The following is a 23,246-nucleotide window of genomic DNA, read 5'->3' as shown; positions in this document are numbered from 1 at the left end:
AGCTTATGAAAGCACTGACAGGAGGCCAGCCAAATTCAATGCCTTGTAGTTTAGGCTTCACTGCAGTTGTCCCCTTGTTCACCCCATCAGGGATCAATGGGTTATGTCCTCACTGTCCAGCAAAATACACTCCGCAGTCTTTAGATACTTGCTTGTACAGTTTTGAGAATTAGTGTAGAGTTGGATAAATGTTTTAGCTTTTAGTTACGATGGAAAACAGAAGCAAAAAAATCGAAAGCAGCCATCTTGCATGTCACTGTTTCTGCAAAGCATGTAGTATCATGACAGTATGTGCCATGTCAGAGCATGAATGAGCGCGGGGGATACGAGGCCGACCTGGCACCTGTGGCCCGTAGGATGTGCGACGGAAGCGACGACTGAAGTTTGCCGAAATTTGGATTTCTCGGGTAAACCCAAAGCCGAGCTTCAGCACGTGACTTCACGAAAGCTTTTCTCCAGTCCGCGGTAACGGTTTATTTATTTCAAGAAGATAGAACTCTTTAGCAAACTTTCAAGGTATAGTTATTTGAGGAAGTACACGCGTCTTTCCAAGAGTAAGAAGTCTAGCCGTCCTAGCGGACTGTAGCTACGGCTAGCTGAGGACCTCTAAAGCCCATTAGTGAACAATTAAACCAATTAAACAAACAATTTGCCCTCGCTCCTCGTCTTTATGCTAAGCTAGGCTAACCAGGTTCTCCCTCTGGACGCCGGAGGTGGTCAGCACGAACAAATCTTTTAAAACGAATGCCGAATCGCCAGCCCTCGAACAGGCTGAACATACGGCTGAACTGAAGTCCGGATCAGCGCTGGGCACGTGCCAAATGAAACGAGAGTACGAGCGCGCGGGGGGAGGGACACGCCGCTCTCAAGACCCCCCAGCAAACGCGGTTGATCAAATCAAATCCAATGCGAACCGCTCCAAGAGAACGTCAACGGCCAATACAGAAACGGGGAGCTGTGTGAACGCCGGACGAGCGCTGCATGAGCAATGCAGGTGCCCTTAAGGAAAAACAACAGCGCGGGAGTAGTCTGTCATTATTTCTTTTATTTGCCGCATGTCTTACCTTTTGTCTGCTACTACGAATTGAAATGTGATTAATAAGGAGACCTTTCAGCGTGCGTCTCTTTTCATAAAGCTAGGGAAAGGGCTGCTGTCCATTTAATATCGCGGCTGGTTTATTAGATGCTCAGCGTGCGAGTCCAAAGACGTAAAAGTAACACCGAGAGAGAGTCACTCAACAAATTGGACCATGCGGGTTTTTAAAGTTTGAAGTGAAATTCGGCAAACGGGGGGAACTCGGCAAAAAGCCCTCACAGCAGCCACTGGGACAAAGTCAAAGGTCACCGAACAGGAGCCAGTGGTCGAGGAGGACGCGGACGGAGTTTAGTCATTAGCTGCTGAACAACACAAAACAGTGTCGCTGCCATTCCCTGCTGCTCTGGAGACCTGGAGAGAACACGCTCAGGCAGGCAGGGGAGAGACCCAGATGGAGACGGAGACGGAGACGGCGCTTGGACCCCTCTCAAATTTTCGCAGAGCACAAAATTACACCCGCCGCTATTTTAAGGCTCGTTCCACCAGTTATTGAGAAAAACGGATAATGACAGGTGGCGCGTTGATTATTAACGGCGATTAAGACGCTCTCTGACAGATGACCTGGCATGACTAAGGTGTGGGTGGCCTATATTCCATCCGCACACGCGCACACACACACACACACACACACACACCTCTCCAACACGGTAACCTCAGAGAACATGTTGAGGGTGTCTGCTGAAAGGTTTTCCGTACATATGGCTGTGCAGCTCGGGCTGAAGCGACTTTCCTTTCTGCTCTGCCCGTCCCTCTACATTGTAAATACATGCGCTCCTCTTACATACAATATATGGTTTCCACCATAGACTGTATAAAAAAAATAAAAATAAAAATGGCCGACACCGTCTCCACTTCCTCCCCGCTGTGCAAAAATAAAAGCCAAAATATCCCGGGTGCGAGGTCCCGCCCATACGTCCGCCTGACCCAATCGCAGGGGGGGGGGGGGGGGGTTTGCCCTCAGGGAGTCCATTTGGGAAATGTCACGGAACGCGGAGGCTTTCATACCGAGCCCTGGATTGCACATTCACCTGCGTGAAAACCCAATCACAGGTAGCGCCGCGGCCCCGCTGTCGACTCCCTCAAAGTCATTAAACGGCGGCGGCGAGAAAGCTGAAGAGGAGACGAAATGCAAACAGTTTAAGGAGTTTTCAATAAGCTTTGGGGGGGGGGGGGGGGGGTTGAAAGGAAGCAAATGACAAGTGCACTTTACTTTTTCTTTGTGGTTCATCGTCAGATTGTTTTTAACTGAAGTGATGGCAGAAGACAACTTGCCTTGTCATTTGTGTGAATCTCTAAAATCCTGTAAAGATGGACGACATGACAGCTCCCCAAAAGCTACCCCCCCCCCCCCCGATCTCCACTGCGCAGACTCCAAATGACATCACCAGTGCAGGGAACATGAAGGTCTGGACCACATTTCATGGCGGCCCATCCAAAGGTATAACAGGTGAAGGGTTGCGGCTTTGTTATTTTCCACAAAATTCTGCTTCCGCATTCTACAAGAGTTTCGTGTAAAGAAAGGAACAGAGAACTTGTCAACATGAAAAAGAAAAAAAAAAAGAAAAAGAAAAAGACGGAGTGTAATCTCCTGCAGCCAGAACATCAGACCTTTTTTTTTTTTTTTTTTAAATGTATTTTTTTTTTTTACCTGTGTTCATTTCGGGTGAAGTTCTATAAGTGCGAAGCTCAATTAGGCAGAATTAAAAGTGGCGCTGGCTTTGGGAGAGCATGGCCGGGGGTCTCTGCGGTGGTCTCTCCAGATAATCAGCAGCCCAGGGCCCTCCATGATGACACGGGGGGGGGTGGGGAGTGTTAGCTTTCACACACTGCTGCTGAAGAGAGGGATTAGAAAGTCACACCGCCTGATAAATGCAGGGTAGATGGAGGGAGGAGAGAGAGTGAGAGCAGGTAGGCGGGGTGTTGTAAGGTCAGGGTAGCCAAACACTGACGGAGCCGAAAGGAACCAAACCGTGTAAGACCTAAGTTTAAAAATACCACGTTTAAACCGCAGGTGGCACAGGTTACTGCCTTGGATTGTAAGGGCCAAGGCTGCGTTACCAACCCGGACTAGAGATAGCTCATGGGCCTTTTTGTTTCCTAGCATCGTGGACCAGACCTGGGCCCCCCCCCCGACTCAGGCCACATCCAGATGATATTCAATCTGATCCGGTGGGGGAATAGTCCCACTGTATTGACTGCAGGCCTTGGGTCTGTCTGTCTGTCTGTATGTCACATACGCAAGTGGAGCTGAGTGCACCCACTTTTACTTCTGATTTATGTGGTGCATCATAAAAAAATGTGGGTTTTTTTTTTTGGGGGGTGTGTGCAAATATGGGGAAAATATATGGTATTGCTATTTTTTTTTTCTTTTTTTTCAACGTTTCTTTTGTTGACGTTCTCTCTGTGTGGGTCTGTTTGGCTTGACTGCAGTTGGAATGGGCCTAGGTGTGCCCTGGTGTCTATTCGGACCGGGTCTAGTTGTCCTTGGTTCCCCATTTGGATTGCATCGCTAATTTTATATATATATATTATAAATATATATATATATTTTTTTAGTTTTAAGTCATTACGCTCTCACGGAGTATATTCAGATACAAACTCGTTTAAAGTTTAAACAATGAGGCTCTCTCTTCCTGTCTGCTGTTCTCAGCTCCGAGCCCATTGGTTCCTATTGAAGACGCAGATCTGTAAAAAAAAGAAAAAAACCCAAAACACCTCACATATAGTTTAATTTTTTAGAAAAGGGTTCAGTAATTTCCTAAAACAGCTGATTTTTTTTATCAAAAGTTATTCAAACATTTGTTGGGGACTATTTTCAGCAGCAGATGAATCCACATTTGACAATGATGGAGCTCTATGACCATGATAGGGTTTAGGAAGGGTTTTTGGGGGTGGGTGGGGGTGCCTAGGTGGGTAAATCCTGACATGACTGGGAACTTTTGTTGATTTATCAGCAATTATCAATATCTCAATAGTCACGTCTCGCCTCGCCGTCACCTGTAATTTAAGATTGAGCTGACGTGGCGATGCTCCAAGGAAATCTACAGTCTGTTCCCTTTTTTTTTTTTTTTTTTTTTGTTGTTGTTGTAATTATCGTGAAGTGGAGAATAAAAAAAAAAAAAAAAAAGATGCCAAAATAAAGCGTTTTAAATGGAACGGGATCCACTGCCCGGAGCGCGTTTCGTTCTCAAGGTTCATTCATGGACTCAGTAACTGGTGTGGATTAAGGATGAATATTCTTTCAGTCAAGTCTTGATCCAGTTGGTCCTGAATGCAACACTCGGGCACTTCTCGAAAAAAAAAAAAAAAACACAACCCAGGAAAGCTGGTGTCGACTGCGGGGGAACGCAACCGTGATCTGTGGCTAACAATGTTGAGTGTTTATCTGTTCGGTCTGTTAAAAATCACAGCCCGTTTGCACTGCTGCTGCTGCTGCTGCAAATGTATTTTATGTATTTAATGTGTCGTAGCTGCTCTGTTTTTACAGTATTGTAAAATGCCTGAATGGAATGGAAGCATGGGGCAAAGTTTTCCAATCGTAACCTTCTTCAAATTCAACTATACTGGCATGGGAAACAGACTTTTACATGACCAAAGCAATGAGAAAGAATTGTGATTTTGCTGTCGAATATATATATGTATATATATATATACATATATATATATACACACACACACACACACATAAGTAAAAAAACAACTTAAAATAAAATTGAAACCAAATAATAAAAAAAAATGTGGACTTGCAGTTATAAAAAAATACAAACATTAATCAGTGATCCTATCATATATCACATAGTGATACGGATGAGAAATATGAAAATATGCTTCCTGATTTTTCAGTTTCTCATTATTCCTCCGCAGGCTCAATATCAAACTAGGTCGCAGGTCGAGCTGCTGTGGATGAACTCCGGGCCCTGGAGCCGCACGACGAAGCCAAGGTTTATGTCGAAAAACCAGCCACCAACCAAACCACAGTGCAAAAACAGAGCAATTTAACGAGAGGCGCAAAAATCAGTCTGAAATGGTGATAAAAACAAAACGAAAGCCTGTAGGACCGGTTACCTCGCATAGGATGTCAAATCGGCTCAAACACACTGACGCGAGTGAAAGCCACACGCTGCAGATGTGTGCGCTCTTGTTTTCGCTCTTGTGACTTTTTATTTTGACTTCTTTTTTTTTTTCTAATCGTCTCTCTCGGCGAACCTCAATGTAATTATCAAATCATACCAAATATGTTGATGTTGTAATTACCAAAAAAAAACAAAACAAAAAAAGAAACACACCCCCCCCCAACATGCACAGTAGAAGACACGGGCGCACCCACCTCCCCAAGCCATGACACCAGTCACACACACAGCCATTTTCGTAATTGTTGCAATGAATACTTCGGCTCTGGAATACTACCTGTTATTCCTGTATTTTCCTGTTAAATCTGTGTGTGTGTGTGTGTGTGTGTGTGTGTGTGTGACGCTGCAGTGAAAACTCCAAAGTCGTTTTTAGGACGAAATAAGGTGCCAAATTACAAGAAGCTTGATGAGACAAGTGGCAGTTTTCATACCTTAAAAATTTGCTCGACAATGAAAAAATTACCAAAAAACGTAATTTAGTTGTGTCGAGTTTACGTTAACGTGTTCATCTCTTATTTAAAGATCAGCCGGCTGGATTAATTCTAATGGATTTCTTTTGTGTGTGTGTGTGTGTGTGTGTGTGTGTCTGTCGTCACCCCCCCCCCCCCCCCCAACATGCATTGTCAAAACTTCACAGTCAAACGCCTTAAATACAACGTAGCTTTGTTTCTCACTGATGAACATGAAAACATATTCTCTCTCATCTGACACACACACACACACACACACACACACACACACACACACACACACAGCCTCAGAGAGCAGACATTCGGTATACAACAGTGACATCTTCAGTTGGAGTGACAGAAGGCTGCAGACACACACACACACACACACACACACACACACAGAGATGTGGAGGATTGAGGAACAATAGAAAAGCACCTTAAAGCAGCTGTGTGTGTGTGTGTGTGTGTGTGTGTGTGTGTGTGTGTGTGTGTGAGGGGAATGCTGGTAATTACTGCCATTTATAGAAAGAGGGGAATTAAAGGCTCTCGGAGAACACGCTCAAAGTGCATTCGGTTAACATTCGGTCGAATAACCGAGGCCGACCCTCGCTTTGCCGGAGTTTTCCCCCGACGAGGCGAGCGGCCGATCGGCTCGACGCTCCGGCCGGAAGCGCCGAACGCCAAATGGACGCGCAACTTCCTCGGCTGGGTATTTGAGACGTCGATGCCTTTTTGTGGTGCTGACCGAAATAGTGTCCAAAATAGTGTTTACTGATGACTTGAATCCTAAATTTGTCCAATTTTTTTTAAGACTAGGTTTCATACATTTAGACAGTTTTTATTTTTTATTTTTGCAATGATTTCTTATTTCACTTTGTGCATGTATATATATATATATTTATATATATACTCACAGGTATGCACAGTAGTTTATTTACATAGGCACGTGTTGAGAGAAACTGAAACTGACCCCAGGCCACGCGAGCGTGACTCTTAAGGAGTGACGTGATGTTTGGCGGGAATATTGTGAGAGTATTATCTGTTCATGTCCAAATCATTTAACCCCCCCACCCCCAACTTACCCCGGACGTCTTTCCAAACATCTGCAGGTTTATACACGTATATATAGAGATTTAAAAAAAAAAAACCCACACAGTACACACTCACAGTAATGTGCACACAATGTGTAGATGAACAGTGTTGGAGTTGGGGGGGGGCTTCATAGGAGGAGTTTTACTGAGAAACATGAAGAAACTCCTAAAAGGTTCTCCTTATATTTGCTGTAGAGTGGTACACACTAAATAAAAAATGGGGTTCAAATAAAGTGTTAACCCCCCCCACCACCACCCCCACCCCAACCTCACAGAGCCTCGACACCAGGCTTATGCTAATATTTGGAGTTATTTTGGGGAGGGGGGCATTTAATTAAAGGAAATTCATACCAGCATGAAGGAAAACGTGTCCAAAAAAAAATGTTGCACTGTTCCGACTCAACCAAGAACGGCAGGTTTGTATTATTATTTAACAACAGTGATAAAAAAAAAAAAAAAGTTTTGTTTTGTTGCAGAATTAAGATTTCAAAATGAAAGTTGTTTTTTTTTTTTTTTTGTACATCATGAATATAATCTGCTAAACCTGACAGCAACTTTTTCTTCATTTGCTTGATCCAATAAGTAACAAACGGCGCAATTATCTTTTGTGTAAATTCATATTTTATTTAAAGACTTTTTTCCCCCCCGCCCCCCCCCCCCTGACAGGAGGACAAATTTGGGGTGGTGGTGGTGGTGGTGGTGGTGTTGGGTGGGTGGGCAGAAAGACAAATCCTGGAATTTCATTTGAAAGTGTATCATATGTGAGCCGGTAAAACGTGTTTGGTTTGCAGTGTCGGTGCGGAGTGATGAAAATCAATAACTCCACACACACACACACACACACACACCTCCAAATTTAAAGCACTCGCGTCGTTGATCAGCCTCAACAATATGACTTTAAAAAAAAAAGAAAAAGAAAAAGAAAAAGAAAAAAGAGACACAATACGCCACTCGCATAACACTTGAAACTGGCATCTGAGATGCCATTTACATATATTAGCATATAAAGTAATTGGCACAGATGCCAAGGAAGCAGCCGCAAACAGATTAATTGTCATCGAGCAGTCGTGGTGACATAGTTAAAAAATGAGCTCCTTTTAAGGCGCCAATTATCAGAGAATTTTCCAAAGTAACCTTTTTTTTTTTCCCCCCCACCAGCGACTCCCCTTCCCCACTGTTTGTGTCGTCTCTAACACACACACACACACACACACACGCGCGCGCGCAGTGGAAGACAGACATGTAATATGCATCGTATCAGCATCCTAAATGTATAAATATTGTAAATAGCTGTCTGTCGTCTTTCAAGTTGTGCTCTTTGAAATCAGGCCTGCGCCGTGTGCCCCCCCCCCCACACACACACACACACACACACACTCTGAAAATGAGCACATGTGCCTTTTGTTTAGCCCGAGAACGGGAACAAACGGCGAATTCTTACACACACACACGCTCATTGTGAGAATGTGTAATGAATTTTCACAGAGAGAAAATAAGACCCGCCGTCTGCTGGGGCTTCCATATGCTGTTTTTCTTTCTCTTTTTATGAACGCATTTTAATGCTCCGTGAGCCCCCGGTTTAGGCACAGGTATTGTTATGCTTTGTGTGTGTGTGTGTGTGTGTGTGTGTGTGTGTATAAATGTTAAAAATGAACCGGCACATGTTCGCATTCGACAGAGACTCGTCCTCCTTCCCCTCTCTGTCTTTAGCTTTAGCTCCCGCGCCGATTTCAAGATGGGAGACTTCAACGCTCCAACGTCCACGCGTCCTCTGGCTTTAGCCTGACCCCTGTTGACCCCTCCGTGTGTGTGTGTGTGTGTGTGTGTGTGTGTGTTTTCAGTGGTCCCTTCCCGAATCCAATGTCTTATAAGACACCGGAGCCGTCGCTTCTTCCCCCCCCCCAGCTAATAATACTTGGATAGCGACTCCATTTGTAAAGGCTTGTTGTTCTGGAATGCAGAGCTGACAAATGAGCCGGTTTGAGACCTCGGAGGGCTTTAAAAAACGCTCGTTTACCGGCAGCCATCTTAACTAATGTTGAGAGAGAGAGAGAGAGAGAGAGAGAAAGCCCCCACATGGAAACATCAGCCGAGGAGGAAAGGGGGCAGAGTTTTCAAATCAGAAACCCCCCCCCCACCCCCCAATCCCAAACGTCTTGTAGCCGAAATTAGGGGTCCGACTTTGGCCACAGCTGTAGAACACTTGACCCGGCGTTCCCAAGAACATTTTTCATGTATTTAACAAGCTGATAAGACGCCTCAACTAAAGTATGACGTCCACGATTAATATTCAAATATGTGACAGTTTTGTGTGTGTGTGTGTGTGGGGGGGGCGTTTACCAGCGTGTCCCTTTGCTTACTGTGGATTGTATCTATTCAAGTACTGTAATTAAGCACTATTTTAAGGTACTTGTACTTTCACATTTCCATTTTGTGCTACTTTAAACTTCCATCTCGACTAAATTTCAGGGGCAAATGTTGCCCTTTTCACTGCGCCACATTTAGTTACTATAGTTACCCTGCGTGCCCTGTGAAACTCATGTCTACCAACTATACCACAGCACATTTTTACGATAATAATATAGTATTTTACTGAAGTAAAAAAGATCTTCCGTCACCTGTTCATTGGCGGAGGTGTACTGTGCTTATTATGGTGTCTTTTTTTTTTGTTGCATCGGTCCGGGGACAGTGGAAATGAACCTTCTAGACTGGCTCTCGTCCGTCTCTAGTGAAATAAAATGAATAAAAAAAATAAAAAAAAGACAAAGAAATAAGCCTGTTTGAAACATGAAACGACACACTCGTGAGGGTTTTTTTTTTTTTTAGAGGCTCGGGGCTACGGAGCCGCGGACAGGAAGTGCCGAGAGGCGGACTGACGCGCGGTTGGTTTGTTTGTGGAGTCTTTGTTGACAGTTAAGAGAAATGCGGTGCAACGCCAGAGCTTCTTTTTGGTTCTTGACCCAAACGTGAGGCGATAGATACGCCGTCATTCATCGTCATCCATCATCATCATCATCGTCGGCGTCTCGCGACGCCCTTGTAGGACCCCCGACCCTCAGGTTGGTAACTGCTGGTCCTAAGGACATTTTTTCTTTTAAGGCTACATCATTTCTACACTGAGAACTAGCACTTTGAGTATTAGCCATCAAAGATGTCCATCAGCCCCGGTTGAACTATAATAATAGAAAACACACACACACACACACACACACCAGTCAGTCAAATGGAGCCCTTGACACTCACATTAAAATTTTTTGACAGGGCAGAAAAATGGAGGACAATGTGAAGAAAGAAGTAATTGAGTCCCCCCCCCCCCCCCCCCCCCCTTTGGCACCAAGTCGGGAAACAAGAGTTTGTTTGGTTTTCTAGAACTGACAGAAGGTGTAGAAGTGTGTGTGTGTGTGTGTGTCATTTTGAGCCTGTATTCCGCACTGATGTTGCAGAAGCAGCCGCCGAAATTGTTCACACACACACACACACACACACACAGTGCTTTTTTTTGCCCATGCACAAGCACCTTTTGCATTTCTACACTTATGCGCATGTGTACTTGTAAATATGTGTGTGTGTGTGTGTGTGCGCGCGCGCTCCCATGTGTGTTTATATTCCTTAATGACTTTCTAATTCAGGGCCAGCAGGAACCTGCCTTTATCTCTATTAGTTTAGTAGCCGGGCAAACAAAGAGAGTCTGTGGCCGTGGCACCAAGCCAGAGGAAGACTCAGCCGTAAAAAGCACTTGTCCATCTGCGTCTCCTCCTCCTCCTCCTCCTCCTCCTCCTCCCACACGCTCTTATTTCTCCTCTCTGGGTGTGAAACACTCTCCGCCTCTCTGTCGGTAAAAAAAAACAAAAAAAAAAAACAAAACATCTTGATTCCAGGCTCAGCAGTCCGCTTACTCGCTCAATCTAGAGGTATTGATTGTTCCACTTTCCGATCAAGTGCAAAAAAAAAAAAAAAAAAGAAGGTAGCGTGGATTGTCGGGTGTATTTGTGAAGTCGGTAAATTAGTCTTGCTTTGCTGAAAGTCTGGCACCTCTATTCCATGTAGTAAAAAAAAAAAAAAAAATGTATCAAGGCGTGACATTCCCGCGAGACTTGCGGCGACTTTACACGTCGAAAATGTACAAGAAGGAATCGGGTAGTGAAAAGGCGCTTCTTGATGCAAAAGCTGATGATGTGTTTTCTAGGGGTGGAGGGGGTGTGGGGGGGGGGGGGGGGGGGGGGGACTCTGGGCCTCATGCAGCAGCATTCTCTTACATTTCCTCTTAAGAGAAGAAGAACTTCAGCAGCTGTACTCTGAACAAAGTGATGGTGACTTTTCTTTTCTTTTTCCCCCAGAGCGTCAACACTGGCGTTACCGGAACATTGCATAAACACTGCATTGCCCGAGCCCAAGCGCTTTCGTAAGTCTTAACTGGGATCAGCGGGTCCAATATCGTTTCTTTAATAATCCGATCATCACAATGACATATAATGCTCTAAACTTAAACTTAAAACACTTTTACGTCGCGGGCCGCCTAAGAGACGAGGAGCAAAAATGAGGAAACATCGGTGATATATATGCATAGTGTGTCAGGTTGGAGGTTATAAAGTGTTTTGAGTGTTTGCTTCCTGTTCAACCTTCACTTCAACAGCAGCGGCTGCGCTTCAGGCACACTTCCCTCCATCTAGCCCGGGAGCTGAGATCCAGGAACCGCAAAGACCCCCCCCCCCCCCCCCCCCCCCCGAGTGTCTGTGGTCGCTTCTTTCACGAAGGTGCGCATATGTCGAGTATGAGGCAACGTAACGTACTTTTGGGTCGCGTGATTCAGCAGACTCAACTTAGGCCACGACGCCAAAGCTTAGCCCGCAGCTCAGCAAGTGTGGGGGGGGGGGGGGGGTAAGCTTAGTGAGTGAGTGTGTGTGTGTGTGTGTGTGTGTCTGAGGTTTTGTGGTCAGCCACTGGTGTTTACCAGCGTACCTGTGTGTCTGCTGGTGTGAATCAGCTGCATCCTGGGTTTGTCTTGTGAGCTCCCAGATACCCAGCAGCATGTGTGTGTGTGTGGGTGTGTGTGAGTGTGTGTGTGTGTGTGTCTCTTTTGACCCCTTTGGCTCTTGTGTATGGTGTCATTGGCATCCCTCTTTTTCTCTCTCTCTCTCCAGAAGGCAGTGGCTGTGAACTCTGACCACCCCCACACACACACACACACACACTACCAATATACACACACACACACAAACCTCTTCCACCAGCAGAAGGCTGCAATGCTGTTCTCCACATGCCTGCCTCTCACCCATCCAGCCCCACCACCTCCTCCACCACCTCACCTATCCCCGGTGTTGGCAAAGGCATCTGGGTGTGGGTGTGTGTGTGTGTGTGTGTGTGTGTCAGGCGGGCTGCTGCGTGGTGAGCGTGCCCCCTGTCATTCACGCAGAGCAGCCCTGTCCAACTGTCACTTCCTGACAGGCCGATAATCAATCTCTTTATTAACTGCTCTGCTGCAGACCGCCGCCACTGAGGGGAGGGGAGGAGGGGAGGGGGGGGGGTGAACAGAAAGGAGGGAGGGAGGAGAAAAGAGAAGCGCATGCTGCAGCTTAGAAAGTTCAGTTTGTTTTTTTTTGTCAAGGAAAAAGGTTCATTTTGAAGGCAGCCGGCGTGCTTTGAAAAACTTTGATTTTGGAAGGCTACCTCTCACTCAATGACACGAAAGCAGATTTAATTATTATTATTATTATTATTATTATTAATGACAGGAAGGGAGCCCCCACAGAGGTCGCAGAATAAACTGGAGGGGTGACGAGAGGACTTTTTAGCTTTCGTTTTCTTCTTCTTCTTCTTCTTCTTCCAAAAAGAATTCAAATCAAACTATTTGAGTGGGTCACACATAGACAGCTTCATTTTAAGGCTACACAAGCCAGAAAAAGGTTCGGGATAACCACTGGGATACGAAATCGATGTGTACATAATTAAAAGCAAAAAAAGACACTTGTTTCTTTGGTTTTGCAAACTGTGGTCCCTCTAATGGCCACTACTCTACGAAACCGCCAGGTCTGGGTGCTGTATAAATACTGTGAAAGCATCAAAAGTCCGCGGAGAAAAACGCTTCTGCATTTCAATATTATATGAGCGGAAAAGGGACAGATGGTGGCATCATCTGACACAGTGACCACGTCGAAAGGCAAAAGGCGAAATATGATGGCGACTGAGATAGTTACGACAGTTGTTCCCTGGACGACGGCTGCATTTTAAAGACTCCAGGTTCAAGGTCTTTGGACCATTCAACCCTCTATGAAACCCTCTATATTTGACGTCTAAACGGTTCCTCCTTTTGCTAATCCCGGTGTGTGTGTGTGTGTGTGTGTGTGTGTGTCAACCACAGGACGAGTTCCTGACGGAGACCCGGGCGAGGCTGCAGGCCGAGGTCGCCCGGCGCTGCCTCACCAACGCCAACCGCTCCCACCTCGCCGCGGGAGACCCCTGAGACGTCACCCCGCCGGAGGAGCCGACAGCAGGGAAAATGGGTTAACCTTGTACAGAAACCATCCATGGATTCAGTCGCACAGGCGCCGTCTCCCAGTGTCCCAGAACCCAAACAGCTGACTCGCAGATATATATATGGGAATAATGATTCTCTCGCAAATAATGATGACCATAAAACTCCAAATCCGGGTAATAAAGGCGGAGCAGAGCTCCCTAATGAAACGCCCGCCTCCCCGCTGCTTCCCGCCTAATGTTCCCGCCGAGCCGCTCGCCACTTTCCATAAAGCAATTTTGCAAGCCCACTTCAAACGTGAATCACCTAGAATTGAAGAGAACACCCCACCCTTCTGAACCCCCCCCCCCCCCCCCCCCCCCCCCACAACACTCACACTAGAGCTCTGTGTGTGTGTGTGTGTGTGTGTGTGTGTGTGTGTGTCTGCATCGCAAATCCCTGTTTGCTTGTGTTCCATCATCACTTAATGTTCACAGTGATGCATTGCGGGACACTCCTCAGAGGTGTGTGTGTGTGTGTGTGTGTGTGTGTGTGTGTGTGTGTGTGTGTGTCTGTGTCGGGATGTAGCGTCATTACTCTGACATTGGTAGCAGCCACGGACCCAGCCAAGTTCCATCTGCATTAATCAGCTGACGTTCAGCAGCAAACACAACGTGCAACAATCGAGCACAGTGCGTACAGCAACAGTCAACCAGCGTCCACTGCTACTAAGAGAAGGCTGGGTTGTCCCCACGCACAAGGACGCTTCACGGGCTGTTTCCGCCGGTTCGGCGCTCGATGTTGCCCGTCGAACAAAACTATAGGCCTCTCGGAACGCAGACGACACAGCGTCTGAACTTGCAGTCCTCCAGAGTTGAACACAGTCGCAGTCGGAATTCGCAGTTGTGCTCGGGAAAGGACACTTAAACACAACTCGACACCCGTTATCTGCCTGTTACCTGATATTTACAATAAAATCTCATATCACACACTACGCTGCCTCTGTTCACTTCCATCTGTATAACTTACGTGCAATATATGTGCGGTGTTAAAGGCCCCATGTTGTAGAAAGTGAGATCTCCATGTCTTGTTTGACTATAAAGCAGGTCTGGGTGCTGCATAAATACTGGGAAAGTATCCCTCGCACACAGCCCGTGTTCAGACACTGCGCCTTTAAACCAGCCGTCAGGACTTCCGTAAGGTTGTGATGTCACAACTATAGCGTCAACGCCCCAGCAGGTCATCTGCTCCAGCTCTGCTCAGGAACTACTCTTCAAGTGTTTGGAGGTTGTTCAGTTTGTCTAAAACGGCTTCTTTCAGACAGAGGGGGGGGGGGGGGGGGGGGGCTGAGGGGGCTGCAGGAAGGGCCAGGAGGAGATACATAAGGACTTTTTTCAACTGTGAATCATGCAGAGCTGCTCCAGTGGAGTCCCAGAGTAAAAACATAGAGCCGGAAATGAGCACAATATGGGGTCTTTAAAGTTTGGTGTCTGGTCTCTGACCTCATCACTCCCCACAAGGAAACACCAAGTAAAGCAAAGCAGGGTAATAATGGTAATAATGCTAATGACTCTGATAACTAGGGTGCTGTGGAGTCAAAGCCTACAAGTGGATGCTGGAGGTGGAGGTGGGGCTTTTGACCCTCACAAGATGATTAAACGCAAGACGAAAGCAGGAAAAAAAACAAAACATTTTGCTATACAAAGTGATGCTTGGATTCTCAGCCTTCTCTGACGTCGACGTTTTAAAGGGTCACATGCCAAATAGGTTTGGAACCACTGAAGGAAACCGGTCTGTTTTTTTGTGTTACACAAGAACAAAGAGTTGCGAAACGTGATGAAAAAGTCGCCAAATAATGAGGTAAACAAATGTAAAAGTAATCCCTGTGAGCCAACCGCCGGGTCTATCTGACGTCAGAGAGGCACGGACGTCCTTATATGGTATCTCTGCTCCAGGCACAGACCCGATGTTTATGTTTATTTCAACGCTGCTTAGTAACGTTAGGTTTACGGTTTTTGGACTTCCGGAACTTGGCTGACCAATCAGAAGAAAGTGGGCTTTTAGGGAGGAGGGGGGAGGGGCTTAAAGAGACAGGAGCTCAAACGGCTTGTTTCAGACAGAGGGCGAACTGAGGGGGCTGCCTGAAGGGCCAGAACAAGAAAAAACAGGACTTTTCTGAACTGTGAATCATGCCAAGCTGCTCCAGTGAAATCACAAAATGAAAATTTAGAGCTGGAAATGTGCATAATAGGTCCCCTTTAAGGAGTGCTTGCAACTATTGGAATATATTGTATAACATCACCTGTGTTTTATTTGCTACTTTATGGCAAACAACTCACCACAAGGCTCAAAACTGTGCGCGCCACAGTTTCCGAGAAGTCGTGAGACAACTTTATTAATTCATTTGCAGGCCCGAGTTAAGCTCAAATGAGGCTCAGAACTTGTACAAAGCCAGCTGCCGTACCAGATGTAGTAACCTGATAATAACTGCACTACCGACAGACAGTGAGAGTTAGCTGTACCTGCAGCCCCCTGCAAGATCTGTACTCCCCCGCTATGGTCTGAAGGCTGCAGGGCATCAAGCGAAGTTGTGAGCAGATGAAGTAGACCTGCGCGCTGTGATCCGCGGCGCTGGATGTGACAGTATCAGTTTCATCACTCCCGCGACGTGAACACATCCAGCAGCCTGCGCCACCTCCCCTCCACCAACACCACCGCTGCTGAGCGATCCAGTGATTGACGGATGAGATCAGACGAGTGGATTTAGCAGGGGAGATCTCTGCCTTCCCTCCGTGGGATCTGAGATTCACACCCAGTGCGCCCGTACATAACCCCCCCCCGCCCCCCATCCATGCCCACGCACACACACACACACATAGACAATCCACACACCCTCCCAGATGACACTCCACTGTTCCCAAGCCAGAGTGGGAGGTAGGTGTGATTTTTCTGTGTGTGTGTGTGTGTGTGTAAGCAGACTGACAGCAGCATGTGGCTGGCCCCCGCCCCCCACCCCCAACTTCACCTGATGTTTCAGCTCCTTGTCTTCATCCACCTCCACCTCCTCTTCGACCTCCTCCATCATCACCCATGTGGGCATGGCGGCTTCCCAACCTCCCTCTCCTCCAGCCAAAGCGGCCCCAGGACTGGTTTCAAGCCTAAGCCCCACTCATTGGACCCCCCCCCCCCTCCTCCCCCCTCCTCCTCCCTCCTCCTCCACCGACCCTCCCTGAAGCCAGGGCAATCTGAACCACATCCAGTCCTGATGGCAAAGGCAGAGGAGGCAGATGCCTGGGCAGTGGGAGTAGGGCAGCGTCCATGACAGGACCGGGCCTACTTTATCATAGTTAGGAAGGTGTGAGGGCAAGGCATGAATATCAGCACACACACACACACACACACAAAATGCACAATAAAGCAACCTGTGTCCTTATATACTATATATATATATATATATATATCTATATATATATATATAGATATAGACTACGGTATCAGCATCACACTACAGTATGATACTTGAATGAAAACATTGGCAGGATGAGTCTTCTGCGAAGTCAAACAAAGTTACGCACTGTTTTCTGCCAGGGCAGCTGGCTAAGCTAACTTGCAAACAATGCCTGAAATGTACTTGCGAACGTCCACCTTGCTAAAGCGAATGCAGTCTAATCCAACAGTCCAAAGTGGAGCCAAAACGTCCCCTTGGGTCATAAGCCCCGCCCCCTCCATGTTAGCGGATGGGACATGGGCCAAACAATTTTTTAAATTAAAATAAAAAATAAAAAATTATTTGATGCTATAAAAACGGGGTGAAACGAAAATGACTTGACTGCGGTGCTAGCAATTTTGTCTGCGTTAGCAAGCGTGGACTTTGTGTTGGGCTCCATTTCTAAGCTAACGTCAGCTAGTGTTGCACACTGTTTTGCGCTGTAGGGGAGCTGAAGACCCTTTGGATTTCCCCGGAAAAGTCGTCCTGAGTCCTTTGCGTAGAAATCAGTCCACGGGCTCTTACAGGCAACTGAGAAAGTCGGGGAGGGTCCCATTTTTATAAGTGACGTTACATATAGTACCTTTAATGGCAATCTGCTAAGTAGTATATTTCATTTGCACAAGTGGGAATTTTGACCTGCTGGTCGTGCTAGAGGAAAGGCGACGGCCAACCAAAAAACAGGTTTTATCCTCATGGGACCAAGAAATTTAAGTGGGAATCGGGCCATTATCTTTCAAGATGCCACATCATGATGAAGGGGGGGGTGGGGGTTGGCCTGATGGTGACCTTCTGGGAACCATGAATATCCATCAGTATCATGCCTATGTGCGGACAAACTGCTAGTAGCAACACGTTTTTGAGATCATACCGCTTTATGTCATTTATACACGATGTATGACCCCACAAAGTATTTTGGGAACACAACATAGTGTTCCTACAACTTTGCTTGGAAAGACAGACTAGGCCGTTGGAAGCGAGCGCACGGTACGTCGTCTCCTCCTTTGTCCCGCGGAGGGATGATGATGATGATGAGGTGAAGTTTTCCTCAGCACTGATGGAAAGAATAGGTCAGCGCTGGCTGTAATCATTCATCGCCGTCTGACATTATGACTGAGCAATTAGGCAGGACAGTTGTGTACTTTACTAATGAACAATGGTTGAACGAAGCCTCCCTCAACGCTCCCATCCATCACCCGGAAACATCCCCGACTTCTCCAAGCTCACACACAAACACACACACACACACCCACCGCTGGCTTCCTAAAACATGAGCATCCACCTCACACACACACACACACGTCCTGCTGTTGCCGGGCTGTTGGAGGTGTTTCCACCGGTTTGATGAGTTTCTGGCCGATGCTCTCAGCCTCCCTGCTGAATGTGTGGCTGCCTCTCCTCCTCCTCCTTTCGTCTTTCCCCCTTGTCAACACAATCCCTCCATCCATCCGTCCTGAGGCCCGGGCCCGGCGGGGGCCACTCCGCCCCTCGCAGCGTCCTCTGGGTGCTCTCTGCTTCTCCTCTGGTTCCCCTCCCACTGCACACACGCATACACACACGCGCGTTTGTCTTTGGACACCAGTGAGGACCCTTGATTTATTACATCGGTTCTCTAAACCCACACCCTGTTCCACAGTTCTATATGAGGCCGAGTTATCAACCCTAAACCCAAGTCTTCTGTAAGTCCATCGTGCTCAGCTAAAGCTAATACTTGTGCGTCTATTTGGCTTTGGTTTACATGTAGTTAGATAGCTAGATAGCTTGAAGATGTGAAATATAGCAATACTAAAACCCTAAAGCCCCATCAACAGCCAGTATTTCTCTAAATACGGCAATACCCATTCAGAGCGCGCACAATGCAGGCGTACTTTAAGCTCTGTGACTGGTGTTTCAGATTGAAATGCACCTTAGGAGTTGCGGTTACCTCCTACACAGGTTTTTACCTTTGACTTTTTTTTCTTTTTTTCCCCAAAGAACCAGGAGTTGTTCATGTGCTGATGCTTCAGCCAGTAGTTCCGCGTCCATCCAAGAACTGCCAAATGTCAACCATCAAGACTTTTACTTCCAGGGCCTTAGATACCAGCAGTAACTCCTCCCCAATGTAACCACACTGACTGCATGCTAACATCTGCTAATTAGCAGTAAACTCAAAATACAGCCGAGGCTGATGGGAGTGCCATTAGAGTTCTGCAGGTATTTGGTCACAAACCAGAGTCATTACAATTCCTCCTGAGGGAAACATTTATGGTGATCTATCCAACAGTTTTCAGGACATTTTAGTCTGAACTAAAGATAGACCAACAAACGGGGACATCCTCTGGGGAGCGTGAATGATCGCTACATTAGATATTCTTTGTGTAAAACCTTTTTCTTTTCTTTTTTTTTAATCCACAGCAACTTTCATGGACAGTGTTGATCGAGGGGACAATTTGACCTGAATGTGGCACTTGAAAAAAGGGGGGACCATAAGTATCTATACGACAGAGATGAATGTATCGCAGCCTGCGCTGAATTGGTTGCTGAAGACATTCGGCTTTGATAAAAGCCAAGAGGCTGCTGGTACTAATTAGTGGAGAAGAGGAAGCAGACTGCTCCTCTTCCTCTCTCGAGCTGGCCTGCTTGTTGGAATGACACGTGCCCATTCATTACTGGGGGAAATTGGGAGTGAAGAGGAGGAGAAGGAGGAGGAGGAGGAGGAGGAGGAGGGGGGGGCCGCTTCTCGCAGGGCTCTTGCGGCTGCGCCAACTCTCGGGGAAACAGACGACAGGAGTGGAAAGCGGGGAGCAGGCGAGTCGAGGCTCCGGTGTGTCAACTCAAAAAGAAATCCCACAGTCTGTTGGTTTAATGATGACGGAGCTGAAGAGTCTTCACAGGAAGTGACGCAGTGGGGGGGGGGCGACTGTTGAACAACTGCAAGAGAGGATGTATCGAGAGGCTATGAAGAAAGATATAAGCGTGCAACTGCCACCAGGCCCAGATGCTCAGGGGCCCCATATATATGTATATATATATATATATATGTCTCTATCAAAGTGAATTTCAAGCAATATTGGTCACAGAAATAAGGAAATGCAAATGATATATTTTACAGTATGTGTTCATGTTTAGTGACATGAACGTGTCACTTTAACGAAAAGGAAAGATGTTGAAGCCATCATAGAACTTGGCATTTCCTGCATTGACAAAGCCGCCAGAGAGCTTTGCACAGGAGCTGCTGCAAGGAGGAAATCAAGTTCTACAACCCTGGGGGGGGCTTATTAACCATTATTAACTACCCTACTCCTAACTGTGAGGGGCATGGAGGGAGAGACAGGAGCAAAGATACTGTGTGTGGCGAAAGGGACAGGTGCATGCTGGTTACTGTAGTCATGACATAATAACACATATTTTTGAGATTACACTTTCCAAGGATATCATCGTGTCCATTGCTGATCCACTCCTTCTGACCGCAGAACTTGCCTGAGAATCATCACGTTTTTGAAGCTCCCTTCAGTATCGAAGCCATCCAGTTATAGTTGTCTGCACCGCGAACAGGAGCCGCTAACAGCCGATTCGGCCACTTTTAATGGAGACAGTTCGACAGAATATAAACAAATATAGGCTGAACAAATGGCGGGTGCACTTGTCTTGATTATGCCCAAGGTGTCAAGAGTTCGAAAACCCCTGTGCATACACAATCTACAGAGAGATGGCGGTGTTCGGAGGGGGGGGGGGGGGGGGTGCCAATAGAGACACAAACTCATATTAGCCCCTGGCTCCAGAGGGGCAGTGTATTCTCAAGTGAAGGCTCTCAAAAGCATTCATTTGATCGTCATGGCCATCCCTTCTCACCTCCTCAGGCTGCCATCCCGAGAAAAGCGAAGCGTTGCTGCTGCTCCTTGACACCTGCCGCGGCGCCGCGTGGCCGCGTCTGATACATTTACATTAAAAGGCGGCCGAATCTGCCTTGCACCACCTTTAATCAATGAAAGCTGCTTTTGTGGGCCTTCGTGGAGAGCGAGTGGAGGCCGAAGATAGATATTGGCAGAAAAGAGAAATGTGTCGTCCTCTCCAATCGAGGGGTGTGTGTGTGTGTGTGTGTGTGGGTAATGGTATTCAAAAGGAGACCCCCTGCCGAGATGCAAGGCAAACTGTTCCTAAGCAACAAAACACATTTTCCCTCCGAGTGCTCAGAACGAGGCCGATAGCGGGCTTTTTTTTTTTTTTTTAGGGGAGGTGTGTGTTGGGTTCCCCTGACGACTTAAACCAGCAGTCTGATGTGTGTGTCGTTCCGTCTGTCTCTACAGAGAGCGTGTCTTTGTCTACGCGGGCATGAGTTTGGAGTTTTTAAGTCTGCGTAGGTGTGTGTTGTCAGCGCTTGTCTGTCGGTTCTGTATGTGTGAGCATGTGTGTGTGTGTCTCATCCCTCCATGGATTAAGGGGTGTTAGGGAACAGTGACCAGCATCAGTGAGAGTGGATTCAGCCCAGATGCCGCCGCACACTCAAGACACACACACACACACACGGCTTACTGCAGCTGACGGCTTGTATGGGGTATGGTGGAGGAACACATATCATCTGAAGCCAAATGCTAAAGGTTGTCACTGCCATGTGATTTGGTCTCTCTCTCACACACACACACACACACACACACACACACACACACACACACACACACACACACACACACACACACACACACACACACACACACACACACACACACACACACACACACACACACACACCTTCATGGCAACAAGTCAGCTCATTAATATCGAACAACAGACAACGATCCCATATTCCACCACAGTTCTCCTGTTAAGTCATTGCGGAGTTCATTTGAGGAGAAAAGCTGCTGAATTTAATAGACGGCGACCACAAAATGCTGAGTATGTTTGAGGTGGGGGTAATACAACCTCCATGTTATTCTTTTTTTTTCTTTTTTTTTTTCATAACAGCTTGCTCCGGCTCCTCTCCCACAGGGGAATTGTACGAAAAAGGGGCCACGACATGGCAAAACATTAACAACGGAATAAAGACAAATATACAGTATGACACACCTGATACACACACACACACACACACACACACAGGGAAATACAACCTACATAAAATAATAAACAGAATAAAATAAATACACAATTTATACCACAGAAGAAGAAATGAAGGAGGAGGGGCTCGGAACTTCAACATACAGTATGTACATTCTGGAGTTTGGAGGTCCTCCCAGCCAAAAGGTAAACTGTAACCAGATTGATTTTGTACAACTGTAACAAAAGACAAGGTACATATGACCCCCCGTTACATTAAAGCAGACATGGAGGACACATGCAGTCGGCTCGTACCATCCAGGCTTCCGGTTCCACGCAGCCATGAAGCTCCGAGCTGCACACGCGGATGCCCACGCTTGGCCCTCGTGAACCCTCACGCCTCTGCAGATTATTTAAAGGTAAATATGCGTGAAATTCAGCGATTCAAACGGGTATTTATAGCGAGTTAATATATTGCATTTTCCATAAAGTGGAGGGGGGGGGAATTCGCAAGTGATACAAATATAAAATCCTGAAATAGGCGGCATGGTGGCGCAGTGGTTAGCACTGTCGCACGGGAGGTAGAGCAGAACATCGGCCGCCATCGGTGTGCGAATGGGTGAACGAGACTTGAACCGTGGAGGTTGAAAAGCTACATAAGTGAGACCATTTACCATTTCATTTTTAATCCTGACATCCTGCCATTTGGTCCCTAGTATAGGAACCAACACTGGATCCTACATTTCCCATAATGCAACCAAAGAAAAGAAGAACGTCTCCACCTCATCTTCTCAGCTTGGACTGACGAAGATCATCAGAAGTTCCAGATCAGATCCAGAAGATTCATTCTCTCAACAAGCAGTGGCGAGTGTTTTTGTTAGACCCCTCCCTGCATGGTAAACGCTCCCCAGCTTCCTGTCATGAACGTGGTCTTCTCCGAGCCACAGAACGCGGTACACACCTGTTTTCACAGTAACGCCCCCCTTGTGACCTATATGTGGAAAATTGGCGGTGTGCCCCCCTTTTTTCGGGCCTTGCACATAGGTTGTAAAGGGATGATTAAATCACTTTAAGCTGCAGGAGTAGGAGATGTTCGTCTGCTGATATGTGCTGCTGAACGGTGACACAGTGCTGGAGTCAGTTAATGAAAGCTTCGTGTTAACTGTCCTCGTTTTCTGTTTCAGTGGAATACTGTATGGAACAAGCAAACTGCACTGGGTTGTCATCATGAGCACTGACACCCGTCATGACTAAAGAGACAGAAGGCCGAGGTTCAGCGTGGACGGACGCCGTCGTACATCCTAAACTTGACATTTATTTAAAAGAAAAAAAAAAAACCTTTTATCACAGATCATCGAAACAATAAGAACAGAGAAATCCCACAGCCGGCACCTTTTTTTTAATAGATAAGCTGAGGCTGCCACCTAGTGGTGCAACGCTGGTAGTAAAACACTTGGGAGGGAGACAATGTTTCAGCTCCTGGCATTAAACCAAACCAGACCTATCCAAACACATAACCCAGACCA

General features: G+C 46.7%; 1 protein-coding gene across 1 annotated transcript in view; it reads left to right on the top strand.

Annotated features, from left to right (window-relative positions):
- Window positions 1-13,229, top strand: part of LOC139297858 (protein phosphatase 1 regulatory subunit 37) — a 45,041-nt gene extending 31,812 nt beyond the window's left edge. The window contains exon 11 of the mRNA XM_070920668.1: window positions 13,128-13,229. Coding sequence (XP_070776769.1) covers window positions 13,128-13,229 — 102 coding nt within the window. The remainder of the gene's footprint in view (window positions 1-13,127) is intronic.
- Window positions 13,230-23,246: the final 10,017 nt, after the last annotated feature.

Source organism: Enoplosus armatus, chromosome 15 (assembly GCF_043641665.1).
Source record: "Enoplosus armatus isolate fEnoArm2 chromosome 15, fEnoArm2.hap1, whole genome shotgun sequence".
NCBI lineage: Eukaryota > Metazoa > Chordata > Actinopteri > Centrarchiformes > Enoplosidae > Enoplosus > Enoplosus armatus.
Note: the sequence above shows the minus strand (reverse complement) of the source record. Positions and strands in the feature narration are given on the sequence as shown.